Source organism: Vicia villosa, linkage group LG4 (genome assembly GCF_029867415.1).
Source record: "Vicia villosa cultivar HV-30 ecotype Madison, WI linkage group LG4, Vvil1.0, whole genome shotgun sequence".
Taxonomy (NCBI): Eukaryota; Viridiplantae; Streptophyta; class Magnoliopsida; order Fabales; family Fabaceae; genus Vicia; species Vicia villosa.
In genome coordinates this window covers 189,278,447-189,291,242 of record NC_081183.1, presented here as the reverse complement: position 1 = coordinate 189,291,242, position 12,796 = coordinate 189,278,447, and the positions used below count along the sequence as shown (strand labels likewise).

General features: G+C 32.6%; 1 protein-coding gene across 2 annotated transcripts; it reads right to left on the bottom strand.

The window, feature by feature from the left end:
- Nucleotides 1–6,934: 6,934 nt before the first annotated feature.
- LOC131596458 (growth-regulating factor 1-like) lies at nucleotides 6,935–10,560 on the bottom strand. 2 transcript variants are annotated; one of them, XM_058869109.1, is made up of 4 exons: nucleotides 9,854–10,560; nucleotides 9,179–9,391; nucleotides 8,370–8,805; nucleotides 6,935–8,230 (listed from the first exon to the last, which is right to left on the bottom strand). In XM_058869109.1, exons 1-4 carry the CDS (start codon nucleotides 10,245–10,247, stop codon nucleotides 7,267–7,269), a joined length of 2,007 nt encoding a protein of 668 aa, XP_058725092.1. In that variant the 5' UTR covers nucleotides 10,248–10,560; the 3' UTR covers nucleotides 6,935–7,266. The 2 variants fall into 2 exon arrangements, with proteins under 2 accessions (XP_058725092.1, XP_058725093.1); XM_058869110.1 differs by having other exon boundaries at nucleotides 8,370–8,799.
- Nucleotides 10,561–12,796: the final 2,236 nt, after the last annotated feature.

The following is a 12,796-nucleotide window of genomic DNA, read 5'->3' as shown; positions in this document are numbered from 1 at the left end:
TACCCTATTGGTGTAATTTTTGAAAAGGTAAAGAGGAATCTCAGAAGTATCTTTGATACCCTCAGAATTGCTGAAAGTTCTGGCTTGAATGACGTCGCTATGAGGAAGTTCTGGAGGATCTTACGCAGAGAATCAGATGCTCTGTTTTTAGAACTTCAGGAAGCCCGTGTAGAAGCTGCTCCACGGCCTCGTGGAATTCTGAGAAGTTATGAAGATTTCTGGTTTGCTCGTCTCGCAGGGAGATATACCTTGGAAGAGAAGCAGTTTGTGGATGAAATGGAGGAAGCAAGACTGGCTGCTGCATTGGAAGCTAACCCTTGCAGGGAGATTGTGGTCTGGATACCTCAATATCCTGTTCTGCTTGGGGATTTCAAGACTCTCTTTGACTTTTTGAGGGAAAACCCTTCTAAGAAAGACCCAAGCTTGGTCATTCCAGAAGTTGTTAACCCACCAGAAATTGAAGGTCCTTCTGCCCCTAGGAATCTAGCTGCCATTCTTCAGGCACTTGAGAATGGAGATTCTGAGATTCCGGCTGCAGAATATGAAGATGCTTCTATGAATGAAGCAGATGTAGAAGATCATGCTGCTGAAACAGTTCCTGATAAGGAAAACCCTGCAAATGATCTATCAATGGAAGCTACAGATCACAATGTCATCCCTGTGGATAGAAGCTGTGAAGCTTCTTCTGATGAACCTTCCCGTCTTGCAAGGACTCTGGAAGTTCTTCAGAAGAACCAGGATGAGCAAAGCTCAATCAATGCTGAGTTTAGAGCTTTCATAGAAAAGCAGAATGAGCACAACAATGGGGTTCAAGATATGCTGGCCAAGATCTTGTCGAGGCTAGGGTCATCTTAGATTGAGTCTTAGTTGTTTTGTTTTCGTTTTTTGCTTTGCTGCATCTGTTTTGTGCATCTTCTCTTGCTTATTCTCTTGTACTTCTGTACTTCTTGTACTTCTTTACTTCTGTCTTTTTGAGCTTCAATGAAAATTATCTTTTTCTTCCATGCGTTTCCTTTTGAATCTTTTATGTTTTTGATGCTATGACAAAAAGGGGGAGAATATGTGATAAATGATTTGATTTAATCAGTTGCTTTACTAACAGAACTTGCAAAGTTCTATGCTTTAAGTTGTGTTGTTGCAGGAATTGAAGATTCTCTTTAAAGATCAACATAAGAAGCAACAAGATGAATCAAGTTCTTGGATTCTTGAAGCAAGCTGAGTGCTATGAAGCTTCAGGATCAGAAGCAAGAAGGAAGAATGTTCAGATATTCTGATGATAGAATATGATCTGAAACATTATGTCTATTTGTTCTGATACATTTTATATGGATCTGATACATTTTATATGGCTCTGATACATCTTATGTGTTCTGAAACATATTCTATGTTCTAACTCATTCATGCTGACTTTTGTCGTTTAGTGTTGTTCTGTAACATTTCAGGATGTAGAGATGCTCTGATGATGCTCTGGTACATTCAACAATGTTCTGATACAATCTAGCATGAAGTGATGTAAGAAGAAATTCAAGCTCTGAAGCTGTCCTAATGGAAGCAAGAATCAGAAGCTGTGAATGTTCTGAAGATCAAAGAAATTCAAGTTCTGAAGCTGTCCGATGGAAGCAGGAATCAGAAGCTGTGGATGTTCTGAAAATCTAAAGAAATTCAAGTTCTGAAGCTGTCCGATGGGAGCAGGAATCAGAAGCTGTGGATGTTCTGAAGATCTAAAGAAATTCAAGTTCTGAAGCTGTCCGATGGAAGTAGGAATCAGAAGCTGTGAATGTTCTGAAGATCAAGCAAATGTGAACGTCTCTACTGAAATACTCAGGGAAGTCTTTTATTTATAAAATTCTTCTTGTATTAATTTCAGGGGGAGATTATTCATCTCAGGGGGAGATTGTTAATCTCAGGGGGAGACATATTCACATGCTTATACTTTAGCTGTGTAATTGTCTTTAGCCGTCTGCTCTTTCTGATCGCAAATTCATATCATTTATATATGTTTTTGTCATCATCAAAAAGGGGGAGATTGTTAGAACAAGATTTGTTCTGATCAATATTATTAGTTTTGATGATAACAAGGATATGAATTTTGTGTGAGATAATGTGGTACTCTAATACACTGCAATTTCCCTTTTCATGAAATATATAAAGAGTATGCACAAATCAGCGCTCAGAAGCTTTGACTCAGAAGGTTCAGCATGCAACATCAGAACATGGTCTGGCAAGACATCAGAAGATGGTCAAAGCAGAATCAGAACATGGGTCTATGGAAGCATCAGAAGAACTTGAGATCAGAAGCAGAAGCAATGAAGTTCTCATGGTATCATGCTCAGAAGCACTTCAAGGTCAGAAGACAAGAAGATGCTCTGCACCAAGCTGTTTGACTCTGATGATATTCAAACGTCGTATACACAAACATCAGATCAGAAGCAAGTACAAGATGGCAGGCTACGCTGACTGACAAAAGGAACGTTAGAAGCTATTAAAGGCAACGTCAGTAGACACAGCGTAAACAAGGCTCGAGGTAGTTGACAAAAGATTGAAACATTAAATGCAATGTTGTACGGAATACGCAAAGCATTAAATGCTCCCAACGGTCATCTTCTCAAGTGCCTATAAATATGAAGTTCTGATGAGAAGCAAGGTTACCAATTTTGAACGAACTTATTCTGAAAAACTTGCTGAAACGCTATTCAACTCAAAGCTCAGAAACTTCATCTTCATCAAAGCTCACTACATTGCTGTTGTAATATATTAGTGAGATTAAGCTTAAACATTAAGAGAAATATCACTGTTGTGATTATAGCTTTTCAGAAGCATTGTAAAACTCTTATTTGATTACATTAATTTGTAAGTAACTAGAGTGATCAAGTGTTGATCAGGATACTCTAGGAAGTCTTAGCTTGTGTCTAAGCAGTTGTAACTAGAGTGATCACGTGGTGGTCAGGATACTCTAGAAAGTCTTAGCTTGTGTCTAAGCATTTGTTCCTGGAGTGATCAGGTTGTGATCAGGATACTCTAGAAGACTTAGTCGTGGGCTAAGTGGAAAACCATTGTAATCTGTTACGATTAGTGGATTAAATCCTCAGGTGAGGTAAATCACTCCGTGGGGGTGGACTGGAGTAGTTTAGTTAACAACGAACCAGGATAAAAATAACTGTGCAAATTGTTTTTATCGTTCAAGTTTTTTAGACTACACTTATTCAACCCCCCCCCCCTTTCTAAGTGTTTTTCTATCCTTCAAAGAAGACAATCAACGATTTCACAACGAGAATTACTCGGCTGGTGAACCAATTAAAGTCATGTGGAGAAACATTTGCGGATCAGTATGTTTTCGCGAAAATCCTGCATCCTTTAGCGCCAAGATTTGACAATATGGTCGTAGTGATTAAGGAATCGAATGATCTTACGACAATGAGCAAAAGGGAGCTGCAAAATTCTCTTGAGGCTCATGAACCAAGGATAGAGGAGAGAAATTCTAATAAGACAAAGGCAGAGATCTCTTTGCAAGCTCGTTTCAATGAGAAAGACAAAAAATTAAAAGGAAAATTGCACATGAGGAGTAAAGGGAATTTTTATAATTTTGGTGGAAGAGAATCCCAAAATTCAAAGAATTCAACTTATTAAAAGGGTGAAAGCAGTTTCAACAAAAATGGTGGTCAAGGAAACTTTAGAGGTGAATTGAGAAAGATTGACAAGAGCAAGATACAATGTTTTGTTTGTCAAAAGTTCAGGCATTTTGCAAGTTAGTGCGGGATACTCTTAAGTTGATATATGGAGGCTCTCTAAGTATTTAACAATAAAAGATAAACACATGAGGCGAAAAAGATGAAGATACCATTCATAGATGTTTTTCAAAGCTTAGAAATATTGAAGATTATGTTGGAATTTGTATTACCAACAAATATCTAAGAATTAAGAATTGAGAATTTAATCCAACTCTTAGATCAAAAGATGAGAGCCTTCATGAATTTCAGGAAAAATCAAGAAAGAAGGAAATTGTAGAGAAATTGAACGAACTAGTTCAATTACTCAAAGATGAAGGAATACAAACTAAAGAATCATCAACTTCATCATACTCCTATATTACAACTCATTACCAATCTTTTGAAAGAACATACTTAGTAGTTGAAAGTTCCTCAGAAGATTCAACATCAAATGAAGGATACTTTGTTTAAGTAATGACAAAGAAGAAGAAAATTCTTCAATACTCGAACGAAGAAGAGAAGGAGAGACAACAACCTTAAGAAGAAGTATGAAAGAATTTTCTTCCAACAAAGAATGTGAAATATGCTTAAAGACATCCTACGAAGGAGATACTATTCCAGGTATCAAACCATCTTATGCACAACTATTGAGAATGAGTGGTCAATTAGTGAAAGAAAATGATAAACTGGGAGAACGTACCCCATGTCTTAAGGAATCACTAAGATATCTTAAGGAAATAAATGATTCCATCAAGATAGAAATAACTAAACTTAGAAAGTCAAAAGAACAATGTAAGTGGTGAAACTCTCTTATAGAAGAAGTATGTGATTTACGTGAAACCTCAAGAAAATTCTCCCATGGGAGAGAGGAGCTTGACCTAATTTTATCAAGTCAAATATTTTCCATAAATAAGAATGTATTAGGACTTTAAAAATATAGAAAACCTATGAAATCTATATATCATAAGGAAAAGAAACATCCACTCTATAAGTGCACACACTATAAAAGAATAGGACATTTAAAACCTTTTTGTTTAAGTAAAGTTTAAAAGATCTAAAGACAACAACCTTAGATCTTCCGTGTCTAATGCACTTGGGCCAGGAAGATATGGGCACCAAAGGTGAAACCTTGGCGTTTACATGAATGCTTTGTAGCTTGGAGATTTGACGATTATTGATGAATTTGTGCAAAGCAATATATACTTCCAAAGTATACAATATTTATGAAGTCTCCTAATCTGAGGATGAACCGTGATGGCAAAATGCCAAGCATTATGATCAAAGCAATTTGTTTTAGAATATTTGAAAGTTTATGATCCTTAGTGATCAATTAAATGGATATGTTTGTAATGGACTTATTCATTTTGTAGTTTTTACCAACTCTCGCATCCAACGATGTGTAAAGAAGGATACACCATAGTATTTTTGGTGTTTCCCTTTTATGTAAATATTTATCAAGAATACTTGATAAAAGAGGTATACATTATTTTAAGGTCGTAAGTAATTAGAAAACTCTAATTAAACCCTTAAAATTATGAATTTAATTTTGCTCATCTAAATAAATTATTTTCCTAACCCATAAGATGAGTTTTGTAGTGTTTTATAGCAAAGTGATAAATCCAACCCAAAGTCCAACATGCACTAAGGAGGCTAAACTACACAAGTCCAATCGGTTGACACGTTATGACAAGCGATTAGAAAAGTTTGAGACGGAAATTTTCAAATCAAATTAAAGTCTAACTCGTGCCTCAAGCAAATTAAATTTCAATATTAATGAAAATTGCACAAAATTCTGAAAATTTTTACTATCTAATAGATTAGATATCTTAGCCAATCGATTAGCACACCTAAAATGGAAAGATCCCTCATGGATTTCTACTAAGAAACCCACTTTCCTTCAACATTAACAATTCAGTTTCTAACTGCCAATTTAAAAGACACAATATGATGAATGATCAATTCTAAATCCATATGAATATCTAATATCTGAGAGGGTTTTATGAAACTAGTTCAACATTTTGTCCAATTGGAAGAGCAAAAGACTAGTTGAATGCATTTCAAAGTGGTACCATTCATTTTTTTATATGAGCTAGGAAGAAAAGTTTTTGAAGTGGTTCCATCCAACTGAAAGTTCGTGGATTAAATTGTATGCATTAAATTTTTTTAACAAAGTGATGTTGAATCTCTCCATGACTCATGGGAGAAATTCAAATTGACGTTAAAGAGATGTTCTTCGCATGGTTTGGATGATAACACAAGTATAATATTTTATACAAAATTTTAGAGATAATACTCATTATTAATTTCTCAGTTAGAGGCATTATTGTTGAACATGAGACTTCGAATATAAGAGGAGAAATAAATTACATGGATTTAAAAAACCCATTTACAATTTTTTTTTTAATATTGTCCTCCAATTATAAGTCGCTTTATAATTTTAATGTGTTATTAATAAAAAAATTCTTCAATACTCTCTACTACCATATTTATTCCTCTCTTTTCTTTCAATTTTTTAATTTCCTTTTTCTATAAAATTAATGAAAAGCAACATAGTAAAACCATGCCTTATTTTTCTCTCATAAAAAAGTTAATTACATTCCTTAATTTATCCAAAATGTCCAAACTACTTATAAAAGTGATACCTATAGTATTAATATTTTAAAATTTTAAAATGAAATTCATTGTTAGTTTTTCACTTTCTAGTATAAAAGTCAACTTGTTTTTATCCAATCAATAAAAAGTTTCAATGAGATACTTTATGATAGTCAAAATAGAATTAATAGAATTTTGGGGAGTGGAAATTCTAGGTGGGATAACAAGTATAAATTCATCTGAATAATTTAGGTGGCTTCCCCTCTAAACCAAATCCACATTCAACCACCAAAATCTACCCTTCTAAATATCAATAAATTCACTTCCTTTGAATAAACTCATTAATCAAAACCATAACAATACAAATTCTAACAAAACTAGGGTCCACATAACCCTTTCATCAAATGCATCAAACAACAACAAATTTTTTTTCTCAATTAAACAAGAAATTCAGACAGAAGAATTGAACCTTGAAAACAAAAAACCATAAAATCTCTATCTTCATTAATTAATTTTCAAAAAGGACAAAACAAAACTGTGTTTGTTGGTTGCATTTGCATTAACTTTCATTACCCTTTTTCCATGTGCACACCATGAGTCCCACAAATTACAACAACTTATGCAAAAAAAAAAAATCAGAAAATGAGTCCCCACTTTTCATACAACAACAACAAAAATCTTTGCCAAATCACTCCCAACATCATCACATGAAAAAAACATCATAAACAAAAGTCAACTAAACCAAACCAAACACCTAACATATCCAAATCATGTTGGTATGGTATTGGTAAAGAAAGTAATTAACAACTTTAATAACAACAAAATAAAACAAAACAAAAAAAGAAACATGTTTTTCCAAATTCCAACCAACATAAATAAACCATATATATAATAATATCATATATTAAAAACAAAGTTCTTTTTGTTCTTCTCTTCTTCATGAGTTCTTCATTGTTTTGATCTTCCTTTAAGGAGTAAAGGAAGTGTTATTATTACCAAGAGTTGATCCTAGATGATCATTGCACAAACTTGCTCCTTCTTGAGTTGTTTTGTTGTTTTCGGCCCTTGGAGAGCTTCCGGCACTACTATTGGAAAGTGATCCAAATGCGGTTTTTTGAAGTACGCCGGTTGGTGATGATCCCATTGGTGGACTATTGTGATTGTCCCAACCATCTGTCATGAGATTTAGAGCCGACGAGTTGTTGTTGTTGATGTTGTTACCGCCGTAATGATCATCGCTTGCGTTGCAAGCAATGTTGCTAAGATGAAGTACTTCGCCGAGTGGACCGCCCATTGAACTCTCCCAAGTTATTGGAATCCAATTAGCTTGCCTTGTGGTGGGATGATTAGTACTAGGGTTTGATGATTCATTGTTATTGAGAGTACTACTTCCGACGCCTAACCCCATTTGAATAGGGTCGATTTCCCTTGAGAGCCTAAGAGGCGAAAGTGTGAGTTTTTCATTGGTGGCCGAAGAAGGGAACGACATGAAATCCGAGGCAGTCATTGGTGTTGAGATTGAAAGCTGTGTCCTATCTGACTGCATGTCAAGTTCCGGCCAAGAAAAACCACTCGAGCGGTTATGATGATTGTGGTGATCAGAGTGAGTTTTGGGAAAGTCGTCGATGAAATGCCTAAGGGAATTTTGAGAGCCCGTGTCACGGTTTGTAGGGTTCTGTGATGACGAACCAAAGGTTCTAGGACCAAGCAAGGTAGTGGTTTTCTGTGAAGGGTTAAGCAGGGAATCGGAAGTAACAAACCCGAATTCATTGTTCCTTGAGGATTCATCATAAGGAAGGTGTGGTTTCTGAATCATGAAGGAATTATCATCCTTTGGTTTCAACTCAAGGGTGGGTGGCAGCATCGGTAGTGCCGAACCGTCCTGCATCCTCTCACTATTGCTGTTATTCTCTTTGCTATTCATGAACATCCTGCAAGCAACATGATACAAAATACTTTAGAATCACAACCAACTACGATCGATGCAAAATCAGTGGCGGAAATAGAGCCGTAAAAAAATGACCGATAACAAATCACACTATAAAACTACGAAACAATAGTTATCTAAACCTGTTGATGGTGTTGGCAGCAGAAGAAGCGTTATCTTGTCCAATAAGGCTGTTCATATTCTTGGAATGTTCCTGATGTGCAAACGAAAGAGTGTTGGTAGCGTTGTTGTTGCCGCCGGGAACAACAATAGACGAAGAAGGAGAAGCGGCAACATTGATCTGCTTCGACGGACCACTTGGAGTAGTAATGGTAGAAGTAACATTAGTAGTAGCTGTATTTGTGGTTCCACCAGTGGTGAGAGCCTGGCCCGATTGGCCTTCCACAGGCTTTCTTGAACGATGGCGTCCTCTGTTCATATGCCTTTCGCAATACTTTTGATCGACAACGGCATCTCTTGAGCATCGCCATTTCTTTCCATCTGTTCGTCTACACCTTCCTGGTTCCGGATCGGTGTTGTTCGAGTATCCCAGATGGAATCCTCCCCATCCCACTGCATCTTCATCAAACAATACACAACAAACAAATCAGCCCAATTTCACACTCCACCGCCTCACAAAACGAGACGTGTTTTCAAACCAACGACGAATTAACAACATCAAAGCATACAAAACCATAGAAACAAACAAATCACTAATCACTTTTCCATATTTAGGATTATTCGAGTGTAGCACGCGATGATTCAAACCGCGGTTTGTCGAACTCTATGAGACAAACCACTTTACACAACTCTTACATATATCAAATAGTCCCTAACTTCAAACATATGTAACATTCAAAGACGAAACTGGCGACAAAGTTCGATATACTCAAATCTAATTCAACTTTTTCATCATTAATCAAGCAAGAAAAGGTACAAAAACAATACATACATGCATTAGGTCTGAGGAGTGCAGTTGAGAAGGTACTTAAGCCAGCAGAATCAAGAGCTTTTCTGATAGGAATAAGCAAATGATGAGGCACAGCAACATTTGCAGTAATATACTTATAGATCAAAGCTTGATGTTCAAGTTCCATCCATTGAGAAGGTGTGAATGGTCCTCTAACACCATTAAAACCTCCATGCATGCTTCCAGAACCATAGCCTGTTCAACAACAAAAAAAGTTGCTTCAGTTCAGAACTCATAGAAAACCAAACCAAAACCACATAGATTTTCTTAGATTTTGAAGAAATAATAACAGTCAACTCTCCACTTTTTTTTTCATATATAGAAAAGGAAAAGTACATAATAGAACCAATAAAATTTTCTTGTTCCTATATACTATATCTCATAAAATTTTCTTCTTTAGTACCCTATAAAATACTGTGCAAATTTTTACCAAAAACCCATCTCACTAAAACAGGAACAAGATAAGAATTTCACATTAAAAAAATTCACTTTTTTCTTGACAAGACTTAAAAAAATGAGACCACTCAAAAAATATTTCCATGAAAAGACCTTTAACAACCTTATAGTTTTAGCTCCCCACAATGGATACCATATCCAAAAACACAACAGGAAAAAAATATATATAAAAAAAAAAAAAACAACCTTAAAAATTAGTACCTGTGTTTCTGTTGTAAGTAGACATTGGATTATGATGTTGATTATGATGTTGGTGATGATAAGCATAAGACAATGTAGGGGTATTTTTGTCAAGTAAAAAAGATTCTGATTTTGGATTAGGAGTTGAGAAACTAAGCATTTGTTGTTGGTGTTGAGCATCAGAGAAAAGAGTGGTAACATTAGATCTCAAAAGTGAGGAGTTAGGAGAAGGAGAAGTGCAAGAGTTTCTTTGTTGTTGATCAGTTTTGGCAAGCTTGAAAGTTCTTAGCAACTCATCTTCAGTACATGTTCCAGATCTCTCTTGTTTGAGTAAACCAGATCCATTGAACCATTTGGTTTTTTGGTCAGGATCTGAAGTGACTAAACCATCTAAACTCATTACACCAAGATCCATTTAGGAGAGAGAAAGAGAAACAAAAAAAGAACAGGAAAGTGGACAAGGTTTAAGGTAAGGAAATGAGGTTGTGTGTTATGTTATTATACCATGACATGAGAGATAGTACAGAAGAAGAAGTGTTTGGAAAAAGAAGGCACATCTCATAAGAGAGAGAGGAGAGAGAGAGTTTGAAAGGTTAAAGGTGAGAAGTGAAACAAGAAACCGGAATGGTTTTTGTTTTGGGAGTTGATGTCTTTGCAAAGATAAAATAATTGGAGAGATAGGAAAGAGGTTGTGGGGAGAGAAGGAAACTGGCTGGACTTGGTTTTTATCAAGCTTTTCATGACTATATATATATATATATATATATATATATATATATATATATATATATATATATATATATATATATATATATATATATGGATTTTTTAAGAAAAATTATTAAATGTTTTAAATTAAAGTTTATTTTTAAAATGTTTTACGCCCTCTTTTATAAAATGAGTATCGTTTAAGATTTTTGTATTCAGATTACCGATTGTAATAATAGTGTTATAAATTATTGTATTTTTATTATATTAACTTTATTAAAATTTTGAAAATGGCGTACAAAATAATAATTAAAAGACAAAATTGAAAAATAGCCATCATTTTTATTTTAAAAATTAAAATAACATTCATTTTAAAACAAGTTTTTTTTCTTTAAAACTATACTCACTTTAAAACGAAAAGAGTATATTATAATATGAAATTTTCAATGCATGACATGTTTCTAATTTTTTAAATACTTAAAAATAAATAAATCTATATACGGGATTGATAAGAAGATTTTAACGATGTCAATTAATTATAATTGTTAAATTATTATTTTTATTTAATTATAATTATATATTTTTATAAATTATATATTTGATGTAATTTGGCAACAATGTAAATTTTGACAATATGTATAACAATTAAGTTTAAGAAATAATTTATTTATTTCAATTTAATATATATTATTTGTTAATAAAATATAGTAAATTGTGTGTAATTATCTTTTTTGGTAAAAAAAAAAATAGAACATTGAATAGAATCGATTTAAGTCAATTTTGTATTTTAGATAATTCTAACAATAGCCTCTATATGATCATTTTGTCTTGTATTTTAGAAAAATGTGGTCCAATATTTATACATATGTGAATAAAAATATAACAACTCATGTGTATTTTATGATTCTATAAAATTATTTTTATGAAATTTTATATAATTGACTTTAAGATGATTTGCATTGATACGAAAAGACATTCTAATAAATATTTTATTTTTAAAAAAATGCCTTCAAATAAGAACTTTTAAAAAAAGAAAAAAAAAAGAAGTTGTGTATAAAATAAATAAAATAAAAGTAATTAAGGACTAAATATATTTATTCCTTTTAATTTTAGGTAACGAATCGATTACGACATTTTCTTAAAAGATATAGTTACATAATTTTTATTATTTAATACTTCAAATTTTAATTTATTAAAAGATTTTTTTGGTAGAAAATTTGTTATAGGATTTTTTTTTAATTAAAGATTCTAACACATAGTAATTCATTCCTTTGTATAATTATCATGTAACAGTTTTAATTGGGGACAAAAAACATTTAGAGTGTTGATAATAGAATCCATATTTAGAAAAGTATAAATTATGGTAGGTTTATTTTTGAGTTAGTGTCTCATTTATTGAAGAGGTGTATAGTTGGAATGAGAGGAACATGAATGTCTTTTACTGTAAGAGCCTCTCGACAACCTTTGTTCTTTTTTTCAATTTCACTAAATTTTAAATTCTTCTTTCACTTATTTCTTCATCAATTATTTCAAACAATCATAAATACTCCATCACCATTAAAATATAAGCACAATAATTTATACTTCATCCATCCTTTTCCAATTAATTGTGATTTAATTAATAAGTTTATACAGACTAAAAGAATTCTATAAATGAAAATGACTAACATTAAGTAGTATTTTTAGCAAAAGATTATTATTTGTATTGAATTCTATTTAGTATAAATGGAAAAAAAATTAAAAAAAAGATTGACTTGAAGATAAATCAAGTAATGCTACCTCTATTTTTTATTAAGATATATAATTATTTTTGTATGAAAATTATAAATAATTTTATAAAATTCACTTTTATTAATAGAAAAATAATAAACATTTATAATATAATAGAAAAATAATATTAGTAACTTTTAAATATTTTAAAACAATGTATAATTCAATCTTTTAAAATAACTTATAATTAAAAACAGATAGAATATTAATTATACAGTCAATTTTTATAAAAAAAAAATGTTGTATAAAAATTGAAAAAACATAGTATTTAACAACATTTTATTTATAGTAATATATTAGTTATTTTGAGATGGTGAGAGTGCTTTTTTTTTTTAAATAAAACACAAAAACATAAAAAAAAATCCATACAGAGCGTCTCGTACCCAATGAAATTAATATTTGTTTATAACTTAATATTTTTTACATTTTTTAATTATTTGTTTGGAGCACGGGTGAAGACCAATTTCTCGTTCACCATTTTTTATT